We start from the raw sequence: 26,207 nt of genomic DNA on the forward strand, positions 1-26,207 counted from the left end.
CCAGTTGCCTGGGCTTGTAAAAATCAGACAACAACAAAACCACGCCGGTAGCCTATGTTGATGACACAGCTGTCTTGGAGGATGAAAGGGAAGAAAAATCCTTTCCCAGATGTGTCAAGAGACGCCAGAATGTGAAATCGATTACTCAGACGTCAATAATCGGATTGTCGCCTTTTCTTTATATAAAAGCGCTCCCATTTTTATGATTGACCGCGCACTGTGTACTACCGAGGCTCGGCGTAGCCTGACCGGTACGAGATCTGATTGAAAACCATGATGCAATTCAATGCGACGTTACAAAATGTTCCTCTGCAAACACACAGGTAAAACACCGCTCTGGTGTGTACAAGAAGCTCCGACGCGACCTCCGCCAATAAAACATGGTTTCAGCTGAGGCGAGGGCGCAAAAATATCAACCAAAAATGCGCCAACATCACCGCTGTGCTGGTCCAGGCGCTGGACATCCTCAAAGTCTATTTGCATTCATATTAATATTCATACAGTAGTTCCCGAGAGCAGGCCAGTGGCTGCTTGAGGAAAAAAAACGCAGCTGATGTGGCTTTGAGTCCAAATCTGATGTGACGTTGTTATCATTTCGCTGTTATCAGTGTAACTAAATGAATTCTCCCCTCACGACTCATATTTAGCGACAGATGCAGACGCAGATTCATTAAATATCCGGGTGGATTTTGTGATACAGTTTGAGGAGGGGATGCAAATGTTACTATTAACCTACTTCCCCATAGAAAATAATACTGTTCTATTAAAAAAAAAAAAAAAACTTAGAGACGGAATGCACTAAAATAAAGCAAACGTGTGAGTTCGTAAAGGTTATGAGAATATTTTTATGATGCGACAGGAAGAAAAATTAAGTATGATAAGGTCACTATAAAAACTGTGTTTAGTAGTGTGTTGAGTAGATCACAAACACCAAGTAGCCTAGGCATTAATATGCATATAGCAGCGACTTTTTCAGTTCGAGCTGGTGGAAAATAGATGTTATTGGCCATAATTAGATAGGATCTTAATGAGAAGAGGTGGAAATGAAAACCCAGAGAGGCAAATGCCGACATGGTGGCACATAATAACATAAACCACCATATAGTCCCATATATTTCTCATATGTGGGGGATTTGAGTTTAATGTTGTGATGTTTCGGAAAGGTTTTTTTTTTTTTATTATTTATTTATTTAGGGTGGTGGTGGTCACATGACCCATAGCCAACACATGGCCAGTGTGAGATTGACACGCCCCCTAAAGTCTATAGGAGATGGTATAAATCATGGTAGCTGCATCATTTGAAGACACTGGATGATTTTTTTTTTTTTTTTTTTTTTTAATTCTAAAGGAGCCACAGATTGCAAGCACTGATCTGTTGTTAAACTTCAGGTGAAGCCTCATCATGTTTTATGCCTCTTGACTGCTCTGCCACAAGAAGACATGTGCAACAGTGAGCAGTCATAAAAAATTCATATATATTTGTAATTATTTTGCATATTTATCTGGGACACATATGCATGTATGCATGCCACCAGAGGGGTCCATACTTAGGGTGGCTACCTTGAAGCAGGTAGAGGGGTTCAGTGTCTTAGTTAAATTTACACTGACAGCAATGGACTCTGCAGGGGTGGATTGAATGCTGCAGGGGTCAGATACTTCTAATCATAATATACCTCTAATGATAAGGACACCCCCAGTCTATTTCTCTGAGAAAGCCCAGAAAATATAATTATGAGGTGGTGATCTTACAACAGCATCTAAGTTTGCTGCCATGTACTTCTCTAGCAGCCTCACATTATGAGGTTAATACTCAAATGATCATGATGATGCTGTCGTGCAATGTTCAGACACTCAGACTGGGTACAGTCTGCATGTTCGGCTCATCGCTGCCAACGTTTTAGTTGCATGATCAATAGGTTGTTATTCAGTTGCGCTCAGTAGTGTATCTTGTGACAACCCTCCAACAACCTTAGGCAGTTATTTTATCTTCTGTTGTGCAACTTTATTATAGTTTAGATCATTTTACTGCCAGCCCTGCATAAGCTGAAATGATACCAGAGGACAGACAATTGGACTAGAACATTTATATTTTAAAATGATCTAAAGTACATAGCTCCTGTTTTTTTTTTTTTTTCCTCTACTGCTCACCGAGAAAAAGCATTAATGTTTGTGACCAGTTTGCCCCCCATCCCCACCCAAAAATGTACTCGGGTGATTGTTAGCTGTGCTGATGCAATCTTTTACAGGCAGATTAATTAAAAGTGAAAAATTTTGATGGACATGGCTTCATTGTATGAAAACCAATCATTGCATTCCACAGCAATAACCTCAAACCAATAATTAAACATGGCAATGGAACACTCACAGTTTTGGGAAAGTTTGCTTCAGTGGAACCTGAACAATTTGGCATTATTAAAGGAGCCATGAACTTGACTCTTTATCAGAGATTTCTACATAAAAATGTCAAACCATCAATCCATTAGCTGAAGCTGAGGCGCAACTACATCATTAATACAGCAGTTCAAAAGCAGGAAAATTAACAGGAAAAAGTCCACTGTTGACAATGGCGGTGACTATGGCTCTGGTTGCTTTCAGTTGCATCAAGTGGTGTCATTAAACATGCTTGCATGCTGTCCTACCAGTTTCACTTTTTTCCCAAGTCAAGGGAAAAAAGTCATGCAAAATTCACCTAACCTCTGTATAAACATTGGGTCAGAAGACCCACAGGAAGGAGACTAAACTCTCACATCACATCTACAGTATGTTGGACAAGTTCATTCCAGACTGAGGGGGCATCTGTCACATAGAAACAAGGACGATGATGAAAAACCTAAAAGATCAAAGGCCTATCATGGAGTGTGTCGAGAATAAAAAGTGGCTTAAGATGACTTTGGGTACCTGGGTTCCCACAGGATGACTGTCAGCGGTGGAAAGACAACGGAGGTAAAGGTGAACTGAGCTGTCTGACGGCTGATGATGCAAGTGGCAGAGCAAGGCAGTCTTCTTTATCCACTCTGACGCACATTTACTTTAATTACCAATATACCATGATAATAGAGCTTCAGTTGCTGCGTAAATGTGCGGAAAAGCAAAAGTTCAATAGTTGACAGAAAGTTTAGATACAATCTGTGATATTTAAAGTTAGAAGAAAAGAGCATGCAACAAGGAGGAAGTGAGAGGAGAGGGCATGCATAAAGTGTTTTGAGTACATTTGCACTCCATGTAAAATGCATAACAGGTAGAGGCCCAGGACAAACTGGAGGTAGAGCAAAGAGAAAAGTAACAAAGAGCAATTCAACAAGTAGTTGGTGCAACCAATCTGGTTAAAAAGGAGAGCATCTTTGTCATTGGTGCCAGTAGTGTGTGTATAAAGCACAGTTGATTTTCTGTCTTTTGTTTTGATATTGTGTGAATCGGTATTGCACACATAGTTTTAATCACCATCTGATTTAATAGTTCACCTTATATTATTATTTGTATATAGAAAACTAAAGTAACCATGTATAGGAATATGTTTGGGATTTTTCATCACACTATCATATTTAAAAGTATTCAGTTCTCTCATCTGCATCTGCAATCACTTCAGTGAGTGAAATTTAATTTTGCTCCTCCCACTGAACTAAGATGTCTGATAATTTAAGGTCAATACATAAACTGGTATAATTTCTGGAGACTGGATCCAGGTCCTGCAGGGGAAACTGATTTGTTTCTTTAATTCTTTCTTGTTTTTTCAGCAAAGGCTACATCTGTCAGTCAGGAGGGAGAGTTCATGGCGGACTACACTATGACAGGGTCTTCAAACATGAGTCGATCAGACTGAAACTCTCACAATTCACAATAGGCAGTTAAGTTGGTTAAATGACATCTGCACATTACCTGTTCCAGCACAACAAACAAAATATTAACAATTTCCTGCTCCCATATCTCAAATACCAAAACACTGAGGTGTGTTTTCGTGGACTCAAAGGACTGAATATAAATCAGATATAGACACTCAAAACTGTCTTCTTGATTACTCCCATTCAATGAGGTAGTTGAACCATGAATGCATTTTCCTGATGATTAGACCTATCATGAGATTAGATTGTACGTTTAAAAGTTACAAGACAAAAAAAAAATGTATAAATTGGGATTAACTCTCCAAATTTTCAGTCCATGAGAGTTCAACTCGTCAAGCATTTGAGAGATAAAATGTGATGGTCAGTATAGCTCGGGTGTCATAAAGCTGCTCTTCCTCTTACACTATCAGCACTGATAAGAAAACAACAGTGCCGTGATTATTTGTTTGTTTTTAGAGCATATTGTGTGAAATAATAGTTGAAAAATAGATGAACACTCTAAATCTTTATTGTTAGCCAATAGCGAGGCCAAAGACAAAAATGAACACCAAACATAACAGTTACTGCTTTCAAGGCCAACATGTGCAACAGACGTGTACTATACAATCACTGCATGCGTTTCAAATTATGAAACTTTGTACCACTTTGACATTGCCCAGCTGTGTGTCAAAGTATGGGGGGAGTGGATTTGTTATCAGCGGCTCTGCTGAGCTGGTCAAAGTGCATAATGCATGTCGCTGTGCTCTTCCTGAACGGGTGAATCTGCATCCATTAGGATCAACTTAGAAATCCTAAAGTAAGGTAATGAAAAACACTCATTTTCAGAGTTGTAGGCATAAAGGTGACTTTATTCTCCTCAATCAATGTTTTTCTTTAGGCAAGTGCTTTGTGAACCTGTAAGCTTAACTGGTTAAAAAGGTTTCATCTGCAAACAAATACTTGTATCTAAGTATGTCTGTGGGCTTTTTCATATATTTGTCATCTAATTAGGCAGCTGCATGCCATTTTTAAGACAAGGTCTTTTGCTTATAATTAAGACGACAAGCCAAAGTTCTGATTACCAGTGCAATTAGACCTCTATCACAGCATTTAATCATTCTCTCACATATGGTAGCTGTTTGTAGCTTGTACAGGCATGATCTTGACAAAGCGAAAATAAAGCTGAGAATGTTATTGATGACTGAATATTGACGGTACGGCTTGCAGGTTGCAGGAATGAAACGAGAGAAAACTCAGTGGAAGGATTTTCTAGAGACTATCAGTGTGCTGCAATGGGTGCTATCCTTCCTCCTCCTTGGTAAGACTCCATCATACTTAAATATACTATACCATATTTACTTACATGATAACAATGTCTGAAGACATATTATGTGTTTAAACTGTTTCCTACACCAAATGGCTATAATCAAAATAGTTCACCTGTTTATTCATAAAAAAAAAAAAAAAAAAACTTTTTCATTGCAATCTGCTGAGGGACTGAATGCAAAGCAACATTATATTAACACTTGCACTCCACTTGCATCTGTTATTTTTGGACTCTCATTGCCCACACACCATTTTCCACATCCCCACCTTCAGGAGTGTCCTGCATGATATTGCTGGCGTCTCTCATGTTTACTTCTCTGTGGCCGATCGCCACATTGTACTTCATATGGCTGGCGAGGGACTGGCAAACGCCTGAAAAAGGTAAACAAATTGTCATCACTGAGGTGCTCAAGATAACGCCAGAATTCTGCGTACATACGTTCATTACTGTCTCCACCAGGGGGCAGAAGAACAACATATGTCAGGAAGTGGAGGGTATGGGAGCACCTCAGAGACTATTTTCCAATCAAGGTAAGGGGGTGACTGATTTTTTTTTTTTTTTTTTGGTGATAGATTTGCTTTGTGTTGTTTTTGTCTGTGGCATCATATTTTATGATTTTTTTTTTTTAATAGATGAAATGTCTTAAAGAATTTCAGTCTGCCAGAGAAATGGTGATAGACAATAGACTTTTGTATCTCAGGATATTGATCAGTTTTGACTCCCCTGTTATTACTGTTACAGCTGTTGAGTGAGTGACAGTGATTCAGGGTGACTGGTCACAGGTTTAAATGAAAACAATAATATAAAACTTAAAATAAGAACTATTTGCGAATAATATAAACCCTGACCAAGGGCTGAACAATATGGTAAAAATATATATATATATCTATTACAATTAATTTTACAAATACTGGGATTGTGATATGCTTCACAATTTTAGCAGGAATGCTCATTTTTGCATTATAACGTTCATGTTCACTGCAAAAGCTATTAAATGATGATAGTATGATTGTTGCTGGGGACATCTCTATAGCACCATCATATTTTATTTACAACAATGTATTGTCACACGATTTACCTTGATCAAAAAAGTGGATGAAAAGTTTGGATACTTGGCTATATTGTAATTTCAAGAATATTTCACTTAATGTGGAGCTACAGATGTGCATATGTATACACACACACACATACACACACACACACACACACACAAGCAAAGATGTCAGTGTCAAAGATGACTATAAGGACAAAAGTATAAGAGGACCACCCACACATTATACCCATAGGAGCTTTTATGACCTCCCATTCTAAATCCATAGGCATTAAAACGGAGTTGGTCCCCCTTTGCAGCTAGAACAGCTTCCATTCTTCTGGGAAGGCTTTCTACAAGATTTTGGAGTGTGTCTGTGGGAATATTTGTCCATTCATCCAGAAGAGCATTTGTGAGGTCAGACATTGATGTTGGAGCAGAGGGCCTGGCTCGCAATCTCCATTCTAGCTCATCCCAAAGGTGCTGGATGGGGTTGAGGTCAGGGCTCTGTGTGGGCCAGTCTAGTTTTTGCACAACAAACTCAACCAACCATGCCTTTATGGAGCTTGCAGTATTATCCCTCCTGCACCAAACAATGTTCTCCTGGCATTCACCAAACCCAGACTCGTCCATCAGACCGCCAGATACAGAAGCATGACTCATCACTCCACAGAACATGTTTCCACCACTCCAGAGTCCAGTGGCGGCGTGCTTTACACCGCTCCATCCGACACTTGGCATTGTGCTTGGTGATGTAAGGCTTACATGCGGCAGCTCAGCCATGAAACCCATGCCATGAAGCTCCCAGCGCACAGTTTTTTGTGCTGATGTTAATGCCAGAGGAGGTTTGGAGCTCTGCAGTTACTGAGTCAGCAGAGCGTTGGTGACTTTTACACACTATGAGCCTCAGCGCTCAGCAACCCTGCTCTGTAACTTTACGTCGTCTGCCACTTGGTGGCTGAGTTGCTGTCAGAACAAGCCATTCTTTCACAAATGTTTGTAAAGGCAGACTGCATGGCTAGCTGCTTGACTTTTTACACCTGTGGCAATGGGACTGAATGAAACACCTGAATTCAATGATTAAAAGGTGTAGCCCAATACTTTTGTCCATATAGTGTATTTTCTATGTGCCTCATGTCTCAGGGCCTTTCAATTTTGAGTAAACACAAACTCTTGGCATCTCTCAGTATATCAGCTCATTTTGATGAAATGCCCCATTTATCCCTTTGTTCAGCTGGTGAAAACGGCCGAGCTGAATCCAAACAAGAACTATATCCTAGGCTGTCACCCACATGGCATCATGAGCGCTGGAGCCTTCACCTGTTTCAGCACAGACAGCTGCGGCTTTCCTGAGATGTTTCCTGGGATTCGACCCACCCTCGCTATATTGGCTGGCCTCTTCAAGATACCTCTCTTCAGGGATTACATAATGAGTGCAGGTATTTATAACTACCTCAACTTAAGGACTGAATTATTCCATGTCTTGGTATGATTACTGGTTTATGCATAACTGATTCTGACCCAGATAGATACACACCAGATTAATGACGGCTTGTGATGATCAAATGGACTGCATTTCTAGTCTACCGACCACCCAAAGTGCTTTACAGTGTCTGTCTCACATTCACCCATTCACACAATGATGGCCAAACTGCCCATCAGGAGCTGTTAGGGGTTCAGTGTCTTGCTCAAGGACACTTTGACACACTCCCTGGAGAAGCCAGAGGTCGAACCGGGACCCCTATGATTACCAGACAATTGCTCTACCTCCTGTGCCACATTCCACTTTGATAGTGGGTCGTGATAATGGGTTGGAAAATACAAAACAAACTTGCATCAACTAAAAAAAAAGTTTATGTTTGTTCAGTGTTGTTACTGAGTGCAGTCTTCAAGAAAAAGCAACCAAAAGTGGCTGCACACAAACTAGCTTTGGACATTTCAGCTGAATTAAAAATGATATGCACTTGAAGACTTTAAGTTAATAAATAAATAAATAAATAAATAACTGGTCACAACACCATATTGAAACATTTGAAAAACTGTTGTATAATGTCATAATAGACTGTCAGACGTCATTAAAAACACCAATATTATCAGATAGAGTATAATTAACATCATTTCATAATTTAAGATCCACCTAATGCAACCCATATCAATTCACCTATTCCCTCAGCTACAGTGTAGGATACATTGTTATCTTGTCTCCTATACATCTACCCAGTAGTCCACTAGGGGTTACTAATGCGCTGCCAAGGTGTGGAGTTTTCCTCTTTATCTGTGAAAGAGGATGGTTCTTGTTTACAGCCTGGACAAGGTACAGTAAAAGTACAGGCTAACAGATGCTTGGCAAATTGAAAACAACTGATATGCATGATAAAGACTCAGACTGGTGCAAAAGGACAAACACATTGGCTACGCCCACTCAGATATCACTGTACCTGCCCGTACCTGCTCCATGTAGTCACCAGCATCTATGTCCTCAACAACTGTAAGTTGCCACAATGCCTCTTATGCATGTGCCACAATCTCTGTCAGTTCAGCTGTAGTTTGTAGCTGCCTCTGCTCTGTTTCTCTGACCAGGCCTTTGTCCAGTAAGCAAGCCCAGCCTCATGCACCTCCTTTCACAGAGCGGCAAAGGCAATGCAGTGGTGATCGTGATTGGAGGTGCTGCAGAGTCTCTGGCGTCGTCTCCTGGAGTCAACACGGTGGTCATGAAGGAGAGAAAGGGATTTGTCAGAGTGGCCCTTGAGTTTGGGTGAGAGAGTTCTCAGAAAATAAAGACAGACAGAACAGAAATCAAAGGGTACAACTTGTACTCAAATGACACAAACATCATAAAATCTAGCAGAGCAGTATTGGACCCAACTGTGTAATTTGTGATCCTCCTCAGGGCTGACCTGGTGCCTGTTTACTCGTTTGGGGAGAATGAACTCTTTCGCCAAGTGATTTTCTCAGAGGGCAGTGTAGGTCGCAAGTTACAGGACCTGTTTAAAAAGATCATGGGTTTTGCTCCGTGTTTGTTTGTGGGTGAGCGCCTGGCATGGCTGCCCTACAGGACCCCTATCACTGCTGTTGGTGAGTAATTTGCTATTTTGCAGAATGGCCTGACTAAGCTCTCTGTGTCCGACTGATGATTTTTTCTTTTTTTGTAATGTCCGCCCTCTTCCAGTGGGAAGTCCTATCTCAGTGCCAAAGCGGGCTTTACCTACAGAGGAGGAGGTGGACCACTTCCATGGCCTTTATATGGAGGCCCTGGCAAAGTTATTCCATGAACACAAGGCCAGCTGTGGACTCTCTGAAAGTCATGAGCTTCGGATCATTTAGACGGTTCACTCCCTATGCACTATGCACACGACTTTATTTAACATGGCCATCAGTGAGACTTCTTAAATGACAGCTCACAGTCTGATGCCCTGTGGTACTTGCTGTAAGACCTGTTGGGGTTTCTTGGTTCATAACCTCTGATTGTATTTGAAATTGTTTAATGTGAATATTTGCCTTAAATATTTTTTTCATTGTGAAGCCTACGATTAGGGAATACTGTGTTCCAAAACAATCAAAACAATGTAGCAATGGTTTGGTGTACTATTATTGTTCTGATGTTGACTATGTGTACTGTACAACAAAGCATATGAATATTTCATGGGTTCCCACAAATCTGTACACCTGTGATAAAAATAAAACAGAAGAAAACCTGCCTTAAATAATAAATAAACACGACAGTTTGTGTATTATCTTTTTTTCCCTTTCAGTTAGCGGTGCAAGCTTTGGGACAGGAGAATAAAAGTTTCTCGGTGCTTTTCTTGGTGTACTCTCATGAAAAGTATATCTCAGATCAAAGCAAAGAGATCAAGCCTGTACCCTGATGTTTACCACTACTTTACACAAGGCAGTGCTGTCTAGAAACAAGAGTCTGATTTAGTCTAGATGCAGTTCTTCAGAGCGAGCAGCTTGCACTGTTAGCAGTCAAATATCACTTCTTGACAGCCAGAACCAGGAAACAATATGGTGATCTATGAGCCAAGGGCCAACAAGTGATTTGCAGATATACTGTCAAAATAAAGGATATTCTAAAGTAAAAGATATTATAGCTCATCCCACACAGAATATCTGAAGAGCTAATGCAGTTTAAGTATATACTGTAGCTCCTGGTGACTGGAAACTATGGTTTATCAGATGAGGAATCACTCTGACATCACATTTACTCTCAGAGATTTTGACACAGACTGCCTATGGGACAGCTAAAAATGAGTATTACATTTACTTTGAGACAGTAGGTTTGACTACATTAATATTTGTTAACACTGGAGTGTAGCACTGCCACATTAGGAGTGGTGATTGGTTAAAACAAAAACCAAAAAAAAAAAAAAAAAAAACAGGACAAGAGAGCTTATTTTTGACAGCTAAAGAAAATATGGCTGCTTACTTTATGTTCAAATTTACAGCTATGATCCTGATCAGCCATGTAACTTGACAAAACTACGATGAGAACAAATTTGCCTCAGAAGTATTCCAGTAGTTCTGCAGAGACCCTTTTGTGATCAACATCTTGAATACTTAAATTAATATAAGCAAGATTTACATAGATACTTACACAGGTGTGATTTTCTACAGGGGTACTTTAGTTTGGATTGTGTGGCTTCATCCAGTTTGCTGTATAGCAGCCGTGCCTGCTGCCATGGCACCAGAGGTCCACCCATGTAATACAACTGTTTGCCCTCCAGAGGGCGACCACTGCTCAAGAGTCTTTCTGTTCTCTCTCTTTTCTTGTGCATAATACGCTTGGGTCCAGTCCAGTGATCTATTGTGTAGCTGGACCTTGACAACAATGCCTAAAATACATCACAGGTTATGTTGTTGAAAAGCAAAAGCAGGACTTGGACAGGCATTTACCAAAAAAACAAACAAACATACATTTTGAATTTTAAGAATACTGAAAAGCTGCTATCCCACTCAATTTTTTAATGGCAAGTGAAATCTCCCTCAACAAGAGTGACATAAGAGACCATGTGAGATGCCCAGTGCGTCACTGCTGACTAATCTGCCTTGATCATTAAACATGGGGTTGAGTATAAATCCTAATCCAAGGTAACACTGGATATGAGTCGGGCATGTGGGTCTTGGGACTGACTGTGTTGGAGGGAGCAGATCATCTCTTTTCATTAGGACATTTTGCCCTTTAAGTCTGAGTGGCTGCCTGTTCAAATGATTTGAATATTACCATCAGACTTCTGACACATCAGTAAACTGTTAACTATCCCTGCAAAGCTACAATATACTGTAAATGCAATTTTATCTTTAAAAAAAAAAAAACACACAGAGATAATGTCCTCATATGCATCTTGTTAAAATGAATATGAATTGTATTTTTGATGGCTGATTTAAAAAATACACTCAGTCTTCTTGGTTCTGTTAAAAAAAAAAAGGGGCAAATTCAAGGAAAGGTGAAAACATTGCAAATACAAAGTGGAACAACATCTTTATGAAGATTGTTATTTCATGAATTTAGAAAATAGTTTCTGAAAACCATGCATATTGGAAAAATTGAGTTTGTTCAAATACACACTTGGAAAAGTTCTAAACTAAAATATTCAGCAACTGTCATAGACCCAGCATTTAAAGTTTGATTTTATGATGCCACACTCTGCTCGAGCTTGTGATCCATTTAGATATCATCAATAATAATTGTTCATGTATAAATAAGTAGACTCACTTATTTAAATGAAGCAACATCCAATTTCCCCTGCCATACTACCACACATGCTTTTTTCCTCTTATGATAGAAAATTAAATACATCAATATAACGTGAAACCACTTTTTATTTTAAGGAATCAGATTACAGCAGAAGCTTGCTCTAGTTGCACAGTTTTCGCAAAATTTGATTTCAAGAAAAAAATGACACGCTAATCATTACAGAAGACAAGCACAATGAGGACACATGACACTCGGAAAAGCATGTATATTAAAAGACTAATAGGATCCGATGAAGCTTCTAAAAGAAGTCAACATCATCTGGTGCGTCCAGGTCACGATATTCAATGATGTTGCGTGGATCGCCGCGTGCCATTCTGAGAGTGGAGGGTGCAAAGAGAAGACAAGACCAAGAAAAGAAGTGAGGAAAGCATAAGCAAGACCCTGTTGTACAGACTTCTGTGATAACAGAACAGAGAGATTACTGCACGGATAAAATTGCACGTACAATTGGCTCACCTGTTGTTGCGTGGCTTTCCAAGGTAGCCACCTTGTCCCCTGAAGTTGTCATAATTACCCCGGCCTCCTCCATACTGGTTGGGTGGGTAAGGAGGTCCACCTGGTGAAAAGGATTCAAACAAATTCAATTATCAAATTCAACACTTAGCACTACCAGGAAATGCACCACCATGAGCTTCAGAGATCAAATAGTTACGAGCAAGGCTGACACACAACCATACACTTTTCAGAGTATGAAGAAAGGAAATGTTGAATGTTAAATGTTAAATGTTACCTCCATAGCCCATCACCGGTGGGCGAGGCTGGCCAAAGCCCATCGGTCCCTGGGGACCCTGAGGGGGGAATGGCATGCTGGGAGAAAGCACACCTAAGGAAAAAGAAACAGAAAGACGGGCTGGGGTCAGATCTTTGTGGTTAATCCTTCATCAAGCACCCATACATCAGAGCTCTGAGTAGGGCTGAGACAGTATTGATTTTTTGTTACCATGTTGAAAAAGCAACATATCACTGCAGTTTGGTTGTGACAATGACAATTGGTTCTGTGGCTCTATGACTTTCTATTCTGAAAATATACATTTTTGACAGTGAGAAAGTTTTCACAAATCTCATATGGACATTTGGCCCTCATCTCCAGAACAAAACCTTCTAGCGACTCACAACCAAGGTCCACCTGGCGGTTTTCCTAGACTCTGAAAATGAAGGTCTTTGTCCCGCGTCCCTACGACATTCTGTCCCGTAAATTTTTGACAGATCACAACACATTACATGACCGTGGAATTGTGGTAACACAATATTGTCACAGCCCTAGTTCTGAGCTTTCAACATATTTCAGATGCAGACAGAGAAGATGTGTCCACCTTGTCCTGGGCCTGGTAGCGGAGGAAGTTTCATCTCCGGCAGCGACGGTCTCTTGGCATCCATGAGGAAATTGTTAAAGAATGCCACCTCCTTTTTTACTTCTTCGATTTTGTCCCCGTGTTTGTTTAGGATGTGTTTGCGCACAAACTCTGGGCCCTGCAAATGAGTGATAAGTGCACAAGGTTTGAGACGCAGGTAAAGAGAATAAGCAACAAAAAACTGAACAGCAACATTCATTAACGCAAGTGGTTTCAGTGTTCAGGCTCAACACTAAACCAGAGCTGTGTCTGCTCTGTCTTTAGAGATGCGGTAACTTGAGTCAAAAGTCTATAAATCACATCACTATATCCCAATGTGTTACACAATCTCAAATACTTACCTTGAACTTCTTGCCACTGAGGGGGCAAAGCCACTTGTCCTTTCCCAGCTCTTGTGTGTTGGCAGACACAAACTTCTCCACCTCTTGCTCAGGATCCTTGCGACCCATTTTAACAGCCTCTTCTTCAGACAGGATCTCTTTTAAACTGAACAATGGGCTCAGTTTCTCCTCCATCATCTTCTGCCACTGTAACACTACAAGTACAACACATTTGTTTTTTATTATTATTAATCCACAGACTAAATTCTTTACGTTAGGGGTGGTGTTCATATTTTCATCTCTCCGATCTGGTTGTAGTAACACCAGTAAATTGCTATGCAGTGAAATTAGCATTTTTGTCTCTTCCCTTTGCAGGTATTTTTGTGGTGTATAACACAAAGAAGGCATATACACTTACCTTCTCCATTTGTGATCCGGTTGGGAGGGATGGGTCCACGTACATGGATCATACCGCAGCGATTTGGCATTTCATCTTCACTTGGGTATTCACAGGTGTTGTAGTAGTCGATCGAATGGACGACACGCAGATACAAAATCAGACGGTCCAAAACCTGGAGAAAGATACACAGCAAATAAATGACTACATCTGATTATTCAGCTTTTCTATCACAACTGGCAAGCTGCTATATCAGACATCTGAATTACCAGATAAAATCATTAACACAGTAGTGTAGCTGCATAGTTCAATATCTTTCTTTTAAAAGAAATCCAAAGCATAAATTCCTGACTAAAATATAGTTACAGATCATTCGGATGGGGAGTTGTTTTCTCAAGTGCTGAATGCATTTCTCCAAAGTTCTTACTATGTTAAGAGCAAACCTTGACTAGCTTGTCATCCCTCTCCACGGTGGTCTCTGTGGGGTTTCCTTCCTTGATGCCATCCTCAGGATCCACCCCGCCCGTGCTCCCCAGGAGCTCCTCCTCCTCGGCGCTCACTTCCTCTATCAGGTAGTCAGTTATATTCTTCAGGATGGGGTTCTGTGCAGGCAACTTGTACATAAAGCCAACCACACATAAATGAATAATTCAGTGTTAGAACAGATCCTCAATTTCATTTACTCAAATCATGCAGACAAAACACATGTAGGTCCTGCAACTTGAACAGTTTTGCACCTCGGCGCTCTGGCCCTCTTCCCCAGATTTGTTGCTCCACAGGTCTCCTTTCTCGTCCAAGGCATGGATGAGTTTGGCAGCCAGCTTGATGTCATTGCGGAGCACCTGCTTATGCTGAGTGATGCCATTAACGTTGCGCACTCTCCGGGCAAGGTCCCTGTTCACCCCTGGTGCCAGTTCACAGTCTCGCAGCTGCCAAGGGCAGAGAACAGAATAGAGCTTCTTTAGCCTCAAAGGGACTTTAATGTCGGGATCACACTTAATCTTTAACAACTTTGTGTTGCTGCAAACTGGTTGCAGACATCTTAACAAGGCTCCTTTGACTCAAACATATTGAAATAAGATGTTATATTTTGTAGTGTAACATTTTGCCGCAGCTGTTTCAAGGACAAAAGTGTTTTCATCACAAAAATTTCAGTAGCAGAAAAACAGTAAACAAGGTGGGTGGGGGACAACACTCGTCAAAGTTAAAGCATTATCGAGCATAAATTATTATTAAGTGACAACACTGCAACAACTCCTTTCACTGCAGTACAGTGTATCTGCAGTGATGCATTGCACTGCAATGACAGTGTGAAAGCATAATTTGTTTTTGCAGCAGGAATGGATTCCCTTATTTGAGAATAATGAACTTCCAGAGAGGCATAAATTAAGTGCATGAATTGCGATCCCAGAATTATACAATTGAAGAGATAAAGTACCCCACAAAATACAATGGTACATAACTTGGTCATCCATTACAAAAATTCATTTAACAGCTCACCAAAAGACTGCAGTGTCATGATTTGCCAGTGAGCTTGGTCAACCACTGATCTGCACATTGCTGGGTAACATGAAAGTTTGACAAACTCACTCGAATGTTCTGTAGGCTCCAGCAGACCTCCTTGATGTTCACACTGCGGTCAAACGTCACCCAGCATCGTCTGAAAAACCTGCACAAAACAGCAACCATTTAAAAGTTATGCATGTGTGATTCAATCAATCCTACAAAATGTGTCCAAGTGTTTTTATATGATGGGAGTGGAATAAATAAAATAACAGGAGTCTTCGGTAGACCAACCTGCGTTCAGGGTGGGGGTCAGATAAACAAACACGCAAGAAGCCAGGATATCTCCGACACAGCTGGGAGAGAGAAAAAGAAGATATAAGGAATAAAATAAGGAGTGAAAAAAACAATAAGGAGCTCTAACAGGGTCACTGAACAGCTCATGTGTCCAACTCACAGCAACAATCTCAGCCTTGGAGATGGTTGGTGCGATGCTCCTCATGAACAGAGAGCAGGTCCTGTGCAGAGGCCGCGGCCTGGGAGCATCATCCTTGGGCTTCTTCTCTTCTTTCTTCTCCTCCTCAACTTCCTCCTTTGGCTTCTCCTCTTTGACCTCTTTGTCGATAGCTGGAGGAGACCACAATTTTTACGAAGACAGGTCAGTGTGTTATAGATTCTAGTTAATTCTCTTAATGGCAGCTACTCTTTATAAAAAATGAAAATTAAATAAAATGAAAATCAGACATTTTCCTTGTTTTCCATGGCTGCTTTAGCATTGTTCTCACCTTCCCCATCTTCTTCTTCCTCATCCTTGTCTTCTATCTCTTCCTTAATGGCAGGTTTGTCCGACAAGTTGGAGTTGGAGTCGGAATCTGAGTCAGAGTCACTCTCTGAGGCTGAGGCTTCATCTTCACTGTCTCCGCTGTGCTTTCTCTTCCTCCTCAGCTGGTGAATGAGAGCAGATGAACAATGAGGGCTAATGTGGTTCATTTCTGCCATCTGTTAGTAGAGAGGACCAATAGGAGATATGAAACTAACCTTCTTGGGTTCAGACATCTCTTCATGGGTTGCCTCTTTATCTGCCTCCTCTTTCACAGTTTCCCCCTCTGTGCCCCTTTCTGCACTCGCAGAGCTGCTCTCCTCCTGAGACACAATTCATTATCATCAACACTTCACAATGCAATGTTTACCATCTATTGTGATACACCAAGACAGATGGCGCATACCTTCTCATTCTTGTCTTTCTCTGTTGCAGGTTTGCGATCGCCATCCAAGGTTTTGAGATCCTCTCTCTTTTGAGGGTCACCTCCCCCTGAAACAGCTGCTAACTTCTCCCTTTCTTCTTCCTCCTCAGACGGCAGGTCCAAGATACGAAGATCGTGATCTGTCCCTCCTTCCATTTTTATCACAGCTAAAGACAAGCAACAGGAGACAGTGTGTACGTGTGGCCTGGCGATTTTTTAAGGGCTAACCAATGTTCACTGTTATTTGCTACCCACTATGCACTTAAGTGTCACTCAGGACCATGATATCTGATAGGTAGGCAATGAAGCATTTGACTAGCAAAAGGGACTTAAATTAAAGGATAACATCAATGTTTTCTTGAAGTATGTGAAGAGTGAGTAAGGCATAGGGCTGAACAACTATGATATTCAGTCATAGTCTCATCCATGTCTTGGTTAGACAGTGCAGCAGTTAATTTAAAGCGAAGTTTGACACCATAGAGTGTGTATTTTAAAAGGAATTCTAAAAGAAAATCTAACTGCACACAGCAATCATGATAGGGAGACATGTATATTAAAAGGGCTATAACTCCAAATGACATCAGTATTAACCTTTAACTTATCTACTCAAAGTATATGATTTCAAATGGAAAAACCCAGAGTTATGAGCAGAAAAAGGAACATCATCACAGTCAAGGCAGTTCATTTTGAGTAGTATATTACTAAGCAAGACAAGTTTCCCTCTGTGAGTCATCACCTGCGTCCAGGACCTTGATGATGGCTTGGGTACGTTCAATGTCCAAGGAGACATTATCAAACCAGCTGTTCTCCATCAGGAACACAAAGACATTCAGACGGTTCTGCAGAGCACTGTGGGCCTCGGCCTTTAGTCGGCTGGCCTCGTCTGGGTGGTACTTGGACCTGAACCTGTGTCCAGAGTCGGGTCCACAAAAGTGAAGGGAGGGGATGTAAGGGGTTGGGATGAACAGGATGTAAAGGTTAGAGAACAGATACATATTATGTTTTTGTTGTATCTATGGTGTAAGGAAAATAATTCTAAGAGCATTTATTCATTTATTCTCCTATCACTGTTGTTTTAAGTCATTATTACAGTCATTATCTTTGCTATATTCAGGTGGTTTAGTCATTTTTGGGGAGAGTTAAAAATGCCTATTCAATGAAATTTAACATATCTATCAAGGTGACTAACATGTGAAGAAGATGCTGATTTCTGTACATTATATTGCCTAGTCCTTGTGGTGATGTTAGGCCCTTCAGTGTATGCATGTTTTGTCTTTGTGGTTATAGCTGATTACTGCACACATATCAGAAAGCTTGGGGTTAACTCACCAGAAACAAAGCAAAAACACAACAGGGAGACAGAATGTAAAATTAAACAGTCACATATTCATAATTTTACATATCAAAAGATTAATTTTATCATTGAGTGGACTAAAGTTACCTTTTGTTCTGCCAGTTTAATAACAAATAAATACAGACAGGGGTCTCTTCTGTGAAAATGCGCTCCACTTCACCCCCCTGGTGTGTCTGTATACACACAAATTCGGTTTTGAGATTCGATATGATCCAAATATAAAAAGAAAATAGGGAGGAAAAAAAAACATAAAAAAAACCTCCTTGCGCAGGAGACTACTTGACTGTCTATCTAAAATCCCTGGTACTGTATGTCTAAAAGCAACTGCATTGTGCGCAGTGCATGCCCTTGCTATCTAAGACCGACTCTTGCGGACGAGTTCCACTTTTTGTCATCTTCAAAAAACTTGTCGTCAAGGTAGTAGTAGGAATGAAGGGAAGAAGGTTTGGTTAGGCCAAAACACAACAGTGACAACTTAGCATGATCCCTAGACACACCTGTGAATTAAGTGTAATAAGCATTAACAGGCATCATACAACTGTGAATCTTTACAATGTTAGAATGAAAAATGATATATAAACATACTTATAATAAATGAATAAATCAATCAACCCAAAATTCAGGGGAAAAAATTTGGGTCCAAATCACATAATATCCTTTCAATCTTTTTACAAATCCAAAATCACACTGTAGCTAAAATCAATTTTAAATCTTGCAACTGACCAACAAGGTGCATGTTAATCTACAAACTGATCATAATTTTTGGATCCTCTTTTATCAGTGATGTCCAATTACACAGACAAATTAAATTATGATATACTGACTTCTTAAGTTGAATTTGGGTTGATTGTTTTCCTTGAAAACAAACTGTAGTGTAGCACAGGTCTCTAATAAGTAACTTTACACTTATCATGGGCCTGGTTCCAAAATGTGGGTGCGGGTGGGACAGTCTTCCTAGGGTCATTCGTTTCCCCCGTTTTGGGTTTGTGCCTCTTAAGCGCCACCACTATCAATCACTTTTTACTCACATTTCCTCTACAGTTTTGTTGAGCAACTCTTACATTTAATCTATGTAGTAAAATTATAAATATATAAGCATGGATGTTTAACTGCAAACTTTGTTAATTTCATCCCCAAACTCACCACAGCTATCGAATCAACAAGTTTGTATTCCAACTATTACGTTACAATATTCAATGAGTGCAAAATCCATTTACAAACACATCACAGAACCAGGCCCCATAGGGATGTCAAGTCTGAAAATGGTTTAACATCTAAAATAATGAGACGATGAAAAAATTATTTTGTTTGCCTAAATCCTAAATCTAATATTGGAGCTAATGTAGTAAAGGCAATCAAGATCGTACCACTCTTCATCTTTGTGAGCCAAAAAGAAGTCCTGCATCTGTTGCCGACGGAAGTCGATCTTGTACTCATTGTAGCGTTTGACTGCTTCAGTTTCATCCACAGAATCGTCCAAGGACAGCAAGAACTCCTTAAAGCTCTTCATTATCGGAGGGGGAGGACCCAGATCCATGTCATGGATGTTACCGAGCCTAACGAACAGAATACCAGGTTAGATGAAATAAGTTTAGAGGAGGAATTTACGAATACTGGGCAAGGACCAGCTAGGCTAATCGCCTTTCTTTGTATCCTATCCTTACCCAAAGAAATCAGGAAAAAATCCAGTTATTTTATCCTCAATTATTGTACCTGAGAGGTGACATGAGATATGCCTGTTCAAATTACGACTTTTAAGCATTTAAGTCAATTTATCACACCACCTCATGGCCAGTTAATACGATATTTGCTTTGTGGCCATTAGGACTGCCCGTTCTACCACTGTACCAAATTCTGGAAAACCTAGCAGACCCATAGTGTCTGACCCAGGACTCTCCAGCGCCCTGAGATGTTTGATTGGGCCAAGGATGGAGTTTGTCACTTCTTATGCCTGCTGACAGGCTCATTAAGCAATATTCAGGCTCTCCTGCCAAGAGTTGGTTTTTATGTGTGAAATTACATTAATACTCAATTAGAATAGACATCTGATGGTTACACTTTTTGTTGACAATTTAATTTTAAATTCCTATAGATCTATAAAACAAGTCCTGTTCAACCTCCATGCAGGAGCTTAGTCAGCCTTGATGGCCTCTCACCTGGCCTGAATCGGGATGCCATGATGAGGCTGCATGAGGTGCAGGTCAGGGTGGCCCCAGTGCTGTGGTGGGGCGTAGCTGGGGCCTCCACCACCTCCGTATCCCAAGTCGTATCCCCCATGGTAAGGGTCTCCACCATGGTCGTCCCTGCCCAAGGACAGACAGAAGAGTTAAGAGGAGCAGGGACAAGTTGTAAAGATGGCAGAAAGGTGCTGCAGATGATCTCACCAGTCTCGTCTCATGCGTTTCTGCTGTGGACTCATGTCATGTCTGGGCGGGGAGAATCTCTCCCTACGACCTCTCTCATAATCCCGGTACTCTCCACGGCTACGCCGTTCCCTGCCCCTGTCCCACTCCCTGGTAGTTTGGTTCCAGGAAACAAGAACAGTCAAACCAAAGAAAAATTAACAACAGCTGTCAATTAACCCTGGTCAGTGTCACCACCCTGGAATTTGAATACAGTTAAGGTCTTAACACTCTTAGGCACATTGGACACTATAATACACAACATGGGTAAAAAATGACCCACATTCATTTCCTATGCTATTAGCATAGCTCAGTATTCAGATCAATGACAATGCATACAATAGTGATTTTTTTGTGATACAGTCAAACTATAATCATATTTTGTGAAAATAATTGTTTTTGCAGAATTATTTAGGCTACAAACACCCAACTTATATTTGAAAAATGTTTCACTTTCTGCACGACATATAAATATAACTAACAACTGGAAACAGTGGTACGGTGTAAATGTAATTACTTAGTATTATTTACACTGCAGTCAACTGTGGACTATGGTCAATGTTTAAAAAATAAATAAATAAATAAATAAATAATAACTCAACAGTAACAACATTCACTGGTATTGGTTTGTTATTTTCTCTCATTGCAGACATTCAGAACCTGGAACAGTGACTGTTACTGTGATCCTTGCACACCACCTGTGATGTGATCCTGCTGACTTTTCACTCACTGACAGACGGTCAGATCTTATTCCTCTTCATTTTAACGTGACCTTTTGTGACATTCTCCTGGGGCTCGGGGGTGGGTGGTTGCTTCTTCACCCGCTATGCGCCTCTTCATGTCTGGTATGACAAACTCGCTGGCATGTTGTTTCCAGCCTTTAGTATGAATTTTGACCAAAAGTGAATGGTTGCTGGGGTGTGTGAGGTGCCTGCTGGCTTGTTTCCTGGTAGGGTGTACTTTGTGGTTACTAAGGTGCTTCTAGATGGTTGCTAGGTTGAACTCTGGGTCTACAGTGTTTGCAGGGTTTGCTATTGGTGTTCTTGGTGTTTGCTAGTGTGTAACAGTTCATTGCAACGGTACTGATAATTGACTGATGTAGTAGGAGCAGTACTGCTAATAGTACAAGTTCGTGTTGTAGGCCTAATTGTAGTAGTAGATATACCAAAATCAATAGTGATAGATGCAGTTTTTGAAGTATTAACATTTTGACCTGATATATTGACCACGTGAACAGTTGTTAACTGTAAAATAATTTCATAGCAGCAAATATGTACAGAAATCAAAGGGTTCTATCAAACTCCATAGTCAATTCATGAATCATTTTTGGACTGTAAACTACAAAAACTGTTTAAAAGATAAGAAGGGAAAATACAAAAATATGTTTAGTCAACACCTAGAATACTGAATAATGAAAATAAATTTGTTTCAGTGATATACCTCACAAAGACTCAAGGACGCATCAGATTACATAGGAAATTAATGTGGGTCATTTTTGACTCATGTTGTACATTTCTAGGGTTGTAATACAAAGATCTTTTATATACAAAATGAAAAAAGAAAAATGAAATAAGTATTTGTGATCAGCAAGAGCAAGTTAATTGAGGAATTAATGTAATATAGAATAATAAAATTCATTAACTGCAAAGACATATGGAATAAACACTCAGCTGGGTCAGGGACGGTTACTACTGTGTCTAACCTGGCCCACAGCTCGTTCTCACCTGTCGTTCCAGTCATCTCTGCGCCTGTCTTCTCTCTCTCTTGAACGGTCATAGTCACTTCTCTCCCGTCTGAATTTGTCTCTTCTCCTGCGATCATATTCATCATCGCTGTCTGCCATCTCCATGAAGAGACAGGATAGCTAGGTTACAACAGGGTAAGGTAAGACAGTAAATGACCTGACTGTGATCTATGCTGCTGTCGAAGAGTGCTGGTTACCCTTGCTCCAGCCTTTCTAATACTGCTGGCAAATTTTGTGTAATGGAACTTGCCAGTATCCAGGGCAGCGAGCTATAAAAGGAAGATGGAAGTCACTTGATAATTTGTGGTGAAAAAATAATGGTAAGTGGTTCTTGCACTGTGCTTAATGGCACATTATCTTACTTGGGGGCTATCTTACTTGGGGGCTACAAAAAGGGTAAACTCCCTTTACCATAACTAGCGTAGCAAATGTCCTGAAAAAGTTTCCAATATTTATTATGTCTCCAAAATAATAAAACAAACAAACAAACAAAAAATGTCTTTCAATGCCTTTGTCCTGCAAACAGACCTTTTTACAGTACGTAGCACCACAGTTCTTTTTAGTACAAAATTCATACGTTTGAATGCAGTGTTTTTGATCATATCTACCTTTGAGACACACACACACACACACACACACACACACACACACACACACACACACACACACAAATCAATAAGTCCACGAGTCCTCTAGGAGCGAGGATCCCGTTTCTTTAACAAGGGAGCTGGTTGGGTTTTAATGTGTCTGGATCAATGTGAACATAACCTGGTCCCAGGCAGGTAAAGTTATGGTGTGTACAACCGAAGGTATCTTGAGAATGAAAAGCTAACCACACTGATCTTTCTTTGTGAACAGCCCCGCGGTGCAGGCTGTGGTTACACGATAGTTTGACGAAAACCAGTCGACTTACTATTGCCCTTCATTCATCTTTTTAATCCAAAGCGATGTGGGGAGCTACCGCAGCATTAAAACTAAGCAAGAAATCTGACATAAGAGAGAAAGGGGTCTGATTATTGGTAACAAAGCGTACTGATGGTTGTTTTGGTGTGGCATTCACGTTAGGCTAACACCGCCAGTGTGCCAGAAGCTAGCACTGAAGAGCTAACTAGATAATATAAGTTTTACCAGTAACTGATTGCAAATAATTCAGTTGGGTTATTCATGATGATAAGTAGGAACAAACAATTTTCTTTTAAGATATTAGTGTTTTATTTTTTGCAGCGTAACGTTACAACACCCACGTCTCTAATGATAGCTGCGGCTAAGCTAACTTAGCTGTTAGCTAGCTGGTCAGTTATTGCATGTATTACAAATAAAAGTACTGACTTTAACGTTACTTGAGCTCGTTCACGGGTAACTACAGTACAGTTAGTTAGTGATATGACAGATAATAACTGTTTCATTTGAACAATGTTACCGTGACACACATAAATACCTTTCGGCTAACTGTCTGACTAGTTTTCGTGTTTCTTCCTCCTCCTTGGCCTCAGCTTCTTCTTCTTCTCCGTGTGTATTTCCGGCAGCGTGTCGCTCAACCAGCTTTGTTGTTGCATAGCGACACCTAATGCACCGGAGTGTGCATCATCATTGCTTAACATTTCAATTTTATTTATCAACCCTGTGTTTTCCATGAAAATAAATGTGTTTTTTTTTTCCTATACCGTCGCCGTCCGTCCTCCACCGTCCAGTCAGCACTGTTTGTTAACCTCTGCTTTGCCTGCTGAGATGTTTAATATGTGGTGGGCCTTTCATCATTGAAGTTGTGTTACTGCCCTCTTGCGCAATTACATTGTAAATAACCCGATGTGCTTTTTAATGATCTGTCTTTTAATTGCATTTTCTGATTTCCCTATTAATGTCTTCTCTGTCAGACAGTCAGCACAACATACAGGCCTGAATGCTGAACCCCCACAGAGAGGAGGTGTGTTGGCTCTGTTTCTCTTCCCCCACTGACTTGTAGGAAAGCAATGACGTGCAGCTAGACTCACAGGGCTGGGTTTCTGCATCTCTAGGAGTCTTAACCCTAATTAGGTGATGCCCTCCACCAGCAGCATGGATAACTGCAGCTCAAAGCAGCTTGTGTATTTAGTTTAGTGTAAGGAAACACAGCTGAATTTTGGGTTAGTCGTATGGACAGTCCAAAGAATATTTGTAATCTGAAAAACTCAAACGTTAGAAATCCCAGACCTGTGAAGTCCTGATATACTCCATTGAAAGGGCTAAAATGGGAGTGAAGCAGGTGGAAACTCAGACCATCTCTCTGAATCTCAGCTGCAGAGGACAGAAGGTAAAATGCCTTGGTTGAGGAAACACAAGCATTTGTCATTCATGAATAAATTTTCCTGTCTTCCTTTCTGTCTTTTTTCATATTTGCCCACACAAAGTAACTCTCAGGCTTCTCAGAAGCTTCGAAATAAATGAACCATGAATAACAAGTGTGAATGATGTCTGCTTAGAAAGATCAACATCTTATTATAGACAGATAACCAAGAAGAAGCAGCTGAAGCAACCTATGATGCAAGCATTTTATAGATGCATGTTCAAGTGTGTCATGTGACAGTATTTGGTAGGTATGCAGGCGTGTCTTGTCCTGCAAACAACCTCCCATCAGGAGACAAGTGGTGGGATGACAGCAGTGGAAAGAAGCAGCACTAAAAACTGTTGAGATATGAACAATTTTTATTAGAGTAGATTTAACTTGATTTTTTCTAGGGTACTTAGTTCTCAGACTCTTTCATTTCACTGTCATCATCTGATGATTACCTAACACATCCTTTCTTTGTGCTTTTCTTCGTCCTTCCCCTAAACTTGTACTGTTGCCTCATGTAATCCAGTAGCAGCCGTGGACAGATGTGAGTGGCCTGCACGTCATCCTCCATGGAGAGTGCTCCCTCCTCTGGTTTCGGGAAGGTCCAATCATCTCTGGATCCGACATCAAAGTCATCTCCTGGCCCGTCTTTGGCTGCTGATTGGTCCACAGGGGTGGAGATAATGCGCTGGTCAATAGCATGATCCATAAAGACCTATTATAAACATGAAAAACAGCCAACAATTGACATCATTATGAAGTGTTATTTCATATTTCTTTTACTAATTTACAATTACGTGTCAATCAAAAAAAAAAAAAAAAAAAAACAATGATTATGATTCAACATGTACATATTTTAGAAATATCAAGAGGCAATATTCATGACTACAGCATCTCACATACAGTATGTTTCACCTCAAACACATTTACATTCATGATCATGATGGCAGATGAATTGCTTAAGAGATTCTCCAGTGAGAATAAATACTTTTATTTTGCACATTTCACAAAATCCGAGCCACACAATGGACTTCCCTTTACTTCACTTCCCGTTTCCACAAAAATCAAACCAGAATCAAAAGTTACAGTGCTAAACAAACATTGCAGGCCTGTTAATTTTTCCTTGCAATAGGAGACTGAACTGCTCAGGGTAAAACACAACTTTGTTAAAAATGATGACCAACATTCCCCTTTAACGGAGTGTCTAAAAGTCAAGCTTGAGCTGCATTTAAAAGCACCACACAGAGGTAAACCATCTATCAGCTTCCATTTCAGTGATTCTTCAGTGAATCTAAATTTTCTTACTCTACTCTCACTTGGGGAAAAAAAACAACTATTTATTTAGTTATTTTTATTTTTTGCACAAGTAGATTTTGAGAATGAGCCCTTGAGAAATAGGTACTTCCATGAAAGTTTAAGTTTCAGTATCAGTTCAAAATGAACTGATACTGAAACTTACTTAAAAGAAGAGCTCTAATTTAGTGCCTCACCTCTTGATGGTCCTGCGGGAGCTCCCTGGAGTCCAGCTGCACAAAAACAGAGACAATCAGGAGGAGCAAGAGAGACGATTCCAGCGCAGAGGAGTAGGAGAGCAGTGACCGAGGCATCTTTGCTTCTGACTGGCAAGAATCCAGTATCCAGATATGTCTC

The 26,207-nt window shown here is 40.4% G+C and overlaps 2 protein-coding genes and 1 long non-coding RNA gene across 5 annotated transcripts; 2 read left to right on the top strand and 1 right to left on the bottom strand.

Moving 5' to 3' along the window:
* The first annotated feature begins 5,051 nt into the window (after window positions 1-5,051).
* Window positions 5,052-9,499, top strand: mogat3b (monoacylglycerol O-acyltransferase 3b). The gene is made up of 7 exons (XM_030068951.1): window positions 5,052-5,136; window positions 5,418-5,525; window positions 5,605-5,675; window positions 7,410-7,614; window positions 8,756-8,930; window positions 9,066-9,250; window positions 9,345-9,499. The coding sequence occupies exons 1-7, from the start codon at window positions 5,055-5,057 to the stop codon at window positions 9,497-9,499; spliced, it is 981 nt and encodes a 326-aa protein (XP_029924811.1). The 5' UTR covers window positions 5,052-5,054.
* A 2,478-nt stretch (window positions 9,500-11,977) lies between these two features.
* Window positions 11,978-23,774, bottom strand: srrt (serrate RNA effector molecule homolog (Arabidopsis)). 2 transcript variants are annotated; one of them, XM_030068718.1, is made up of 20 exons: window positions 23,685-23,774; window positions 22,227-22,345; window positions 20,485-20,613; window positions 20,257-20,403; window positions 19,468-19,656; window positions 17,483-17,652; window positions 16,729-16,913; window positions 16,541-16,645; window positions 16,288-16,447; window positions 15,960-16,129; window positions 15,797-15,858; window positions 15,590-15,668; window positions 14,737-14,928; window positions 14,443-14,613; window positions 14,021-14,174; window positions 13,624-13,817; window positions 13,244-13,400; window positions 12,661-12,753; window positions 12,387-12,486; window positions 11,978-12,244 (listed from the first exon to the last, which is right to left on the bottom strand). In XM_030068718.1, exons 2-20 carry the CDS (start codon window positions 22,343-22,345, stop codon window positions 12,169-12,171), a joined length of 2,652 nt encoding a protein of 883 aa, XP_029924578.1. In that variant the 5' UTR covers window positions 23,685-23,774; the 3' UTR covers window positions 11,978-12,168. The 2 variants fall into 2 exon arrangements, with proteins under 2 accessions (XP_029924578.1, XP_029924579.1); XM_030068719.1 differs by having other exon boundaries at window positions 12,376-12,486.
* On the top strand, window positions 22,903-25,266 carry LOC115371378 (uncharacterized). Of its 2 annotated transcripts, none has more exons than XR_003929367.1 (3): window positions 22,903-23,039; window positions 24,121-24,170; window positions 25,084-25,266. It is a non-coding gene; the product is annotated as an uncharacterized LOC115371378 (long non-coding RNA). The 2 variants fall into 2 exon arrangements; XR_003929366.1 differs by having other exon boundaries at window positions 22,932-23,039; window positions 24,125-24,170.
* The last annotated feature ends 941 nt before the right edge of the window (window positions 25,267-26,207 follow it).

The sequence above is a fragment of the Myripristis murdjan genome, chromosome 14, assembly GCF_902150065.1.
Source record: "Myripristis murdjan chromosome 14, fMyrMur1.1, whole genome shotgun sequence".
Lineage (NCBI taxonomy): Eukaryota > Metazoa > Chordata > Actinopteri > Holocentriformes > Holocentridae > Myripristis > Myripristis murdjan.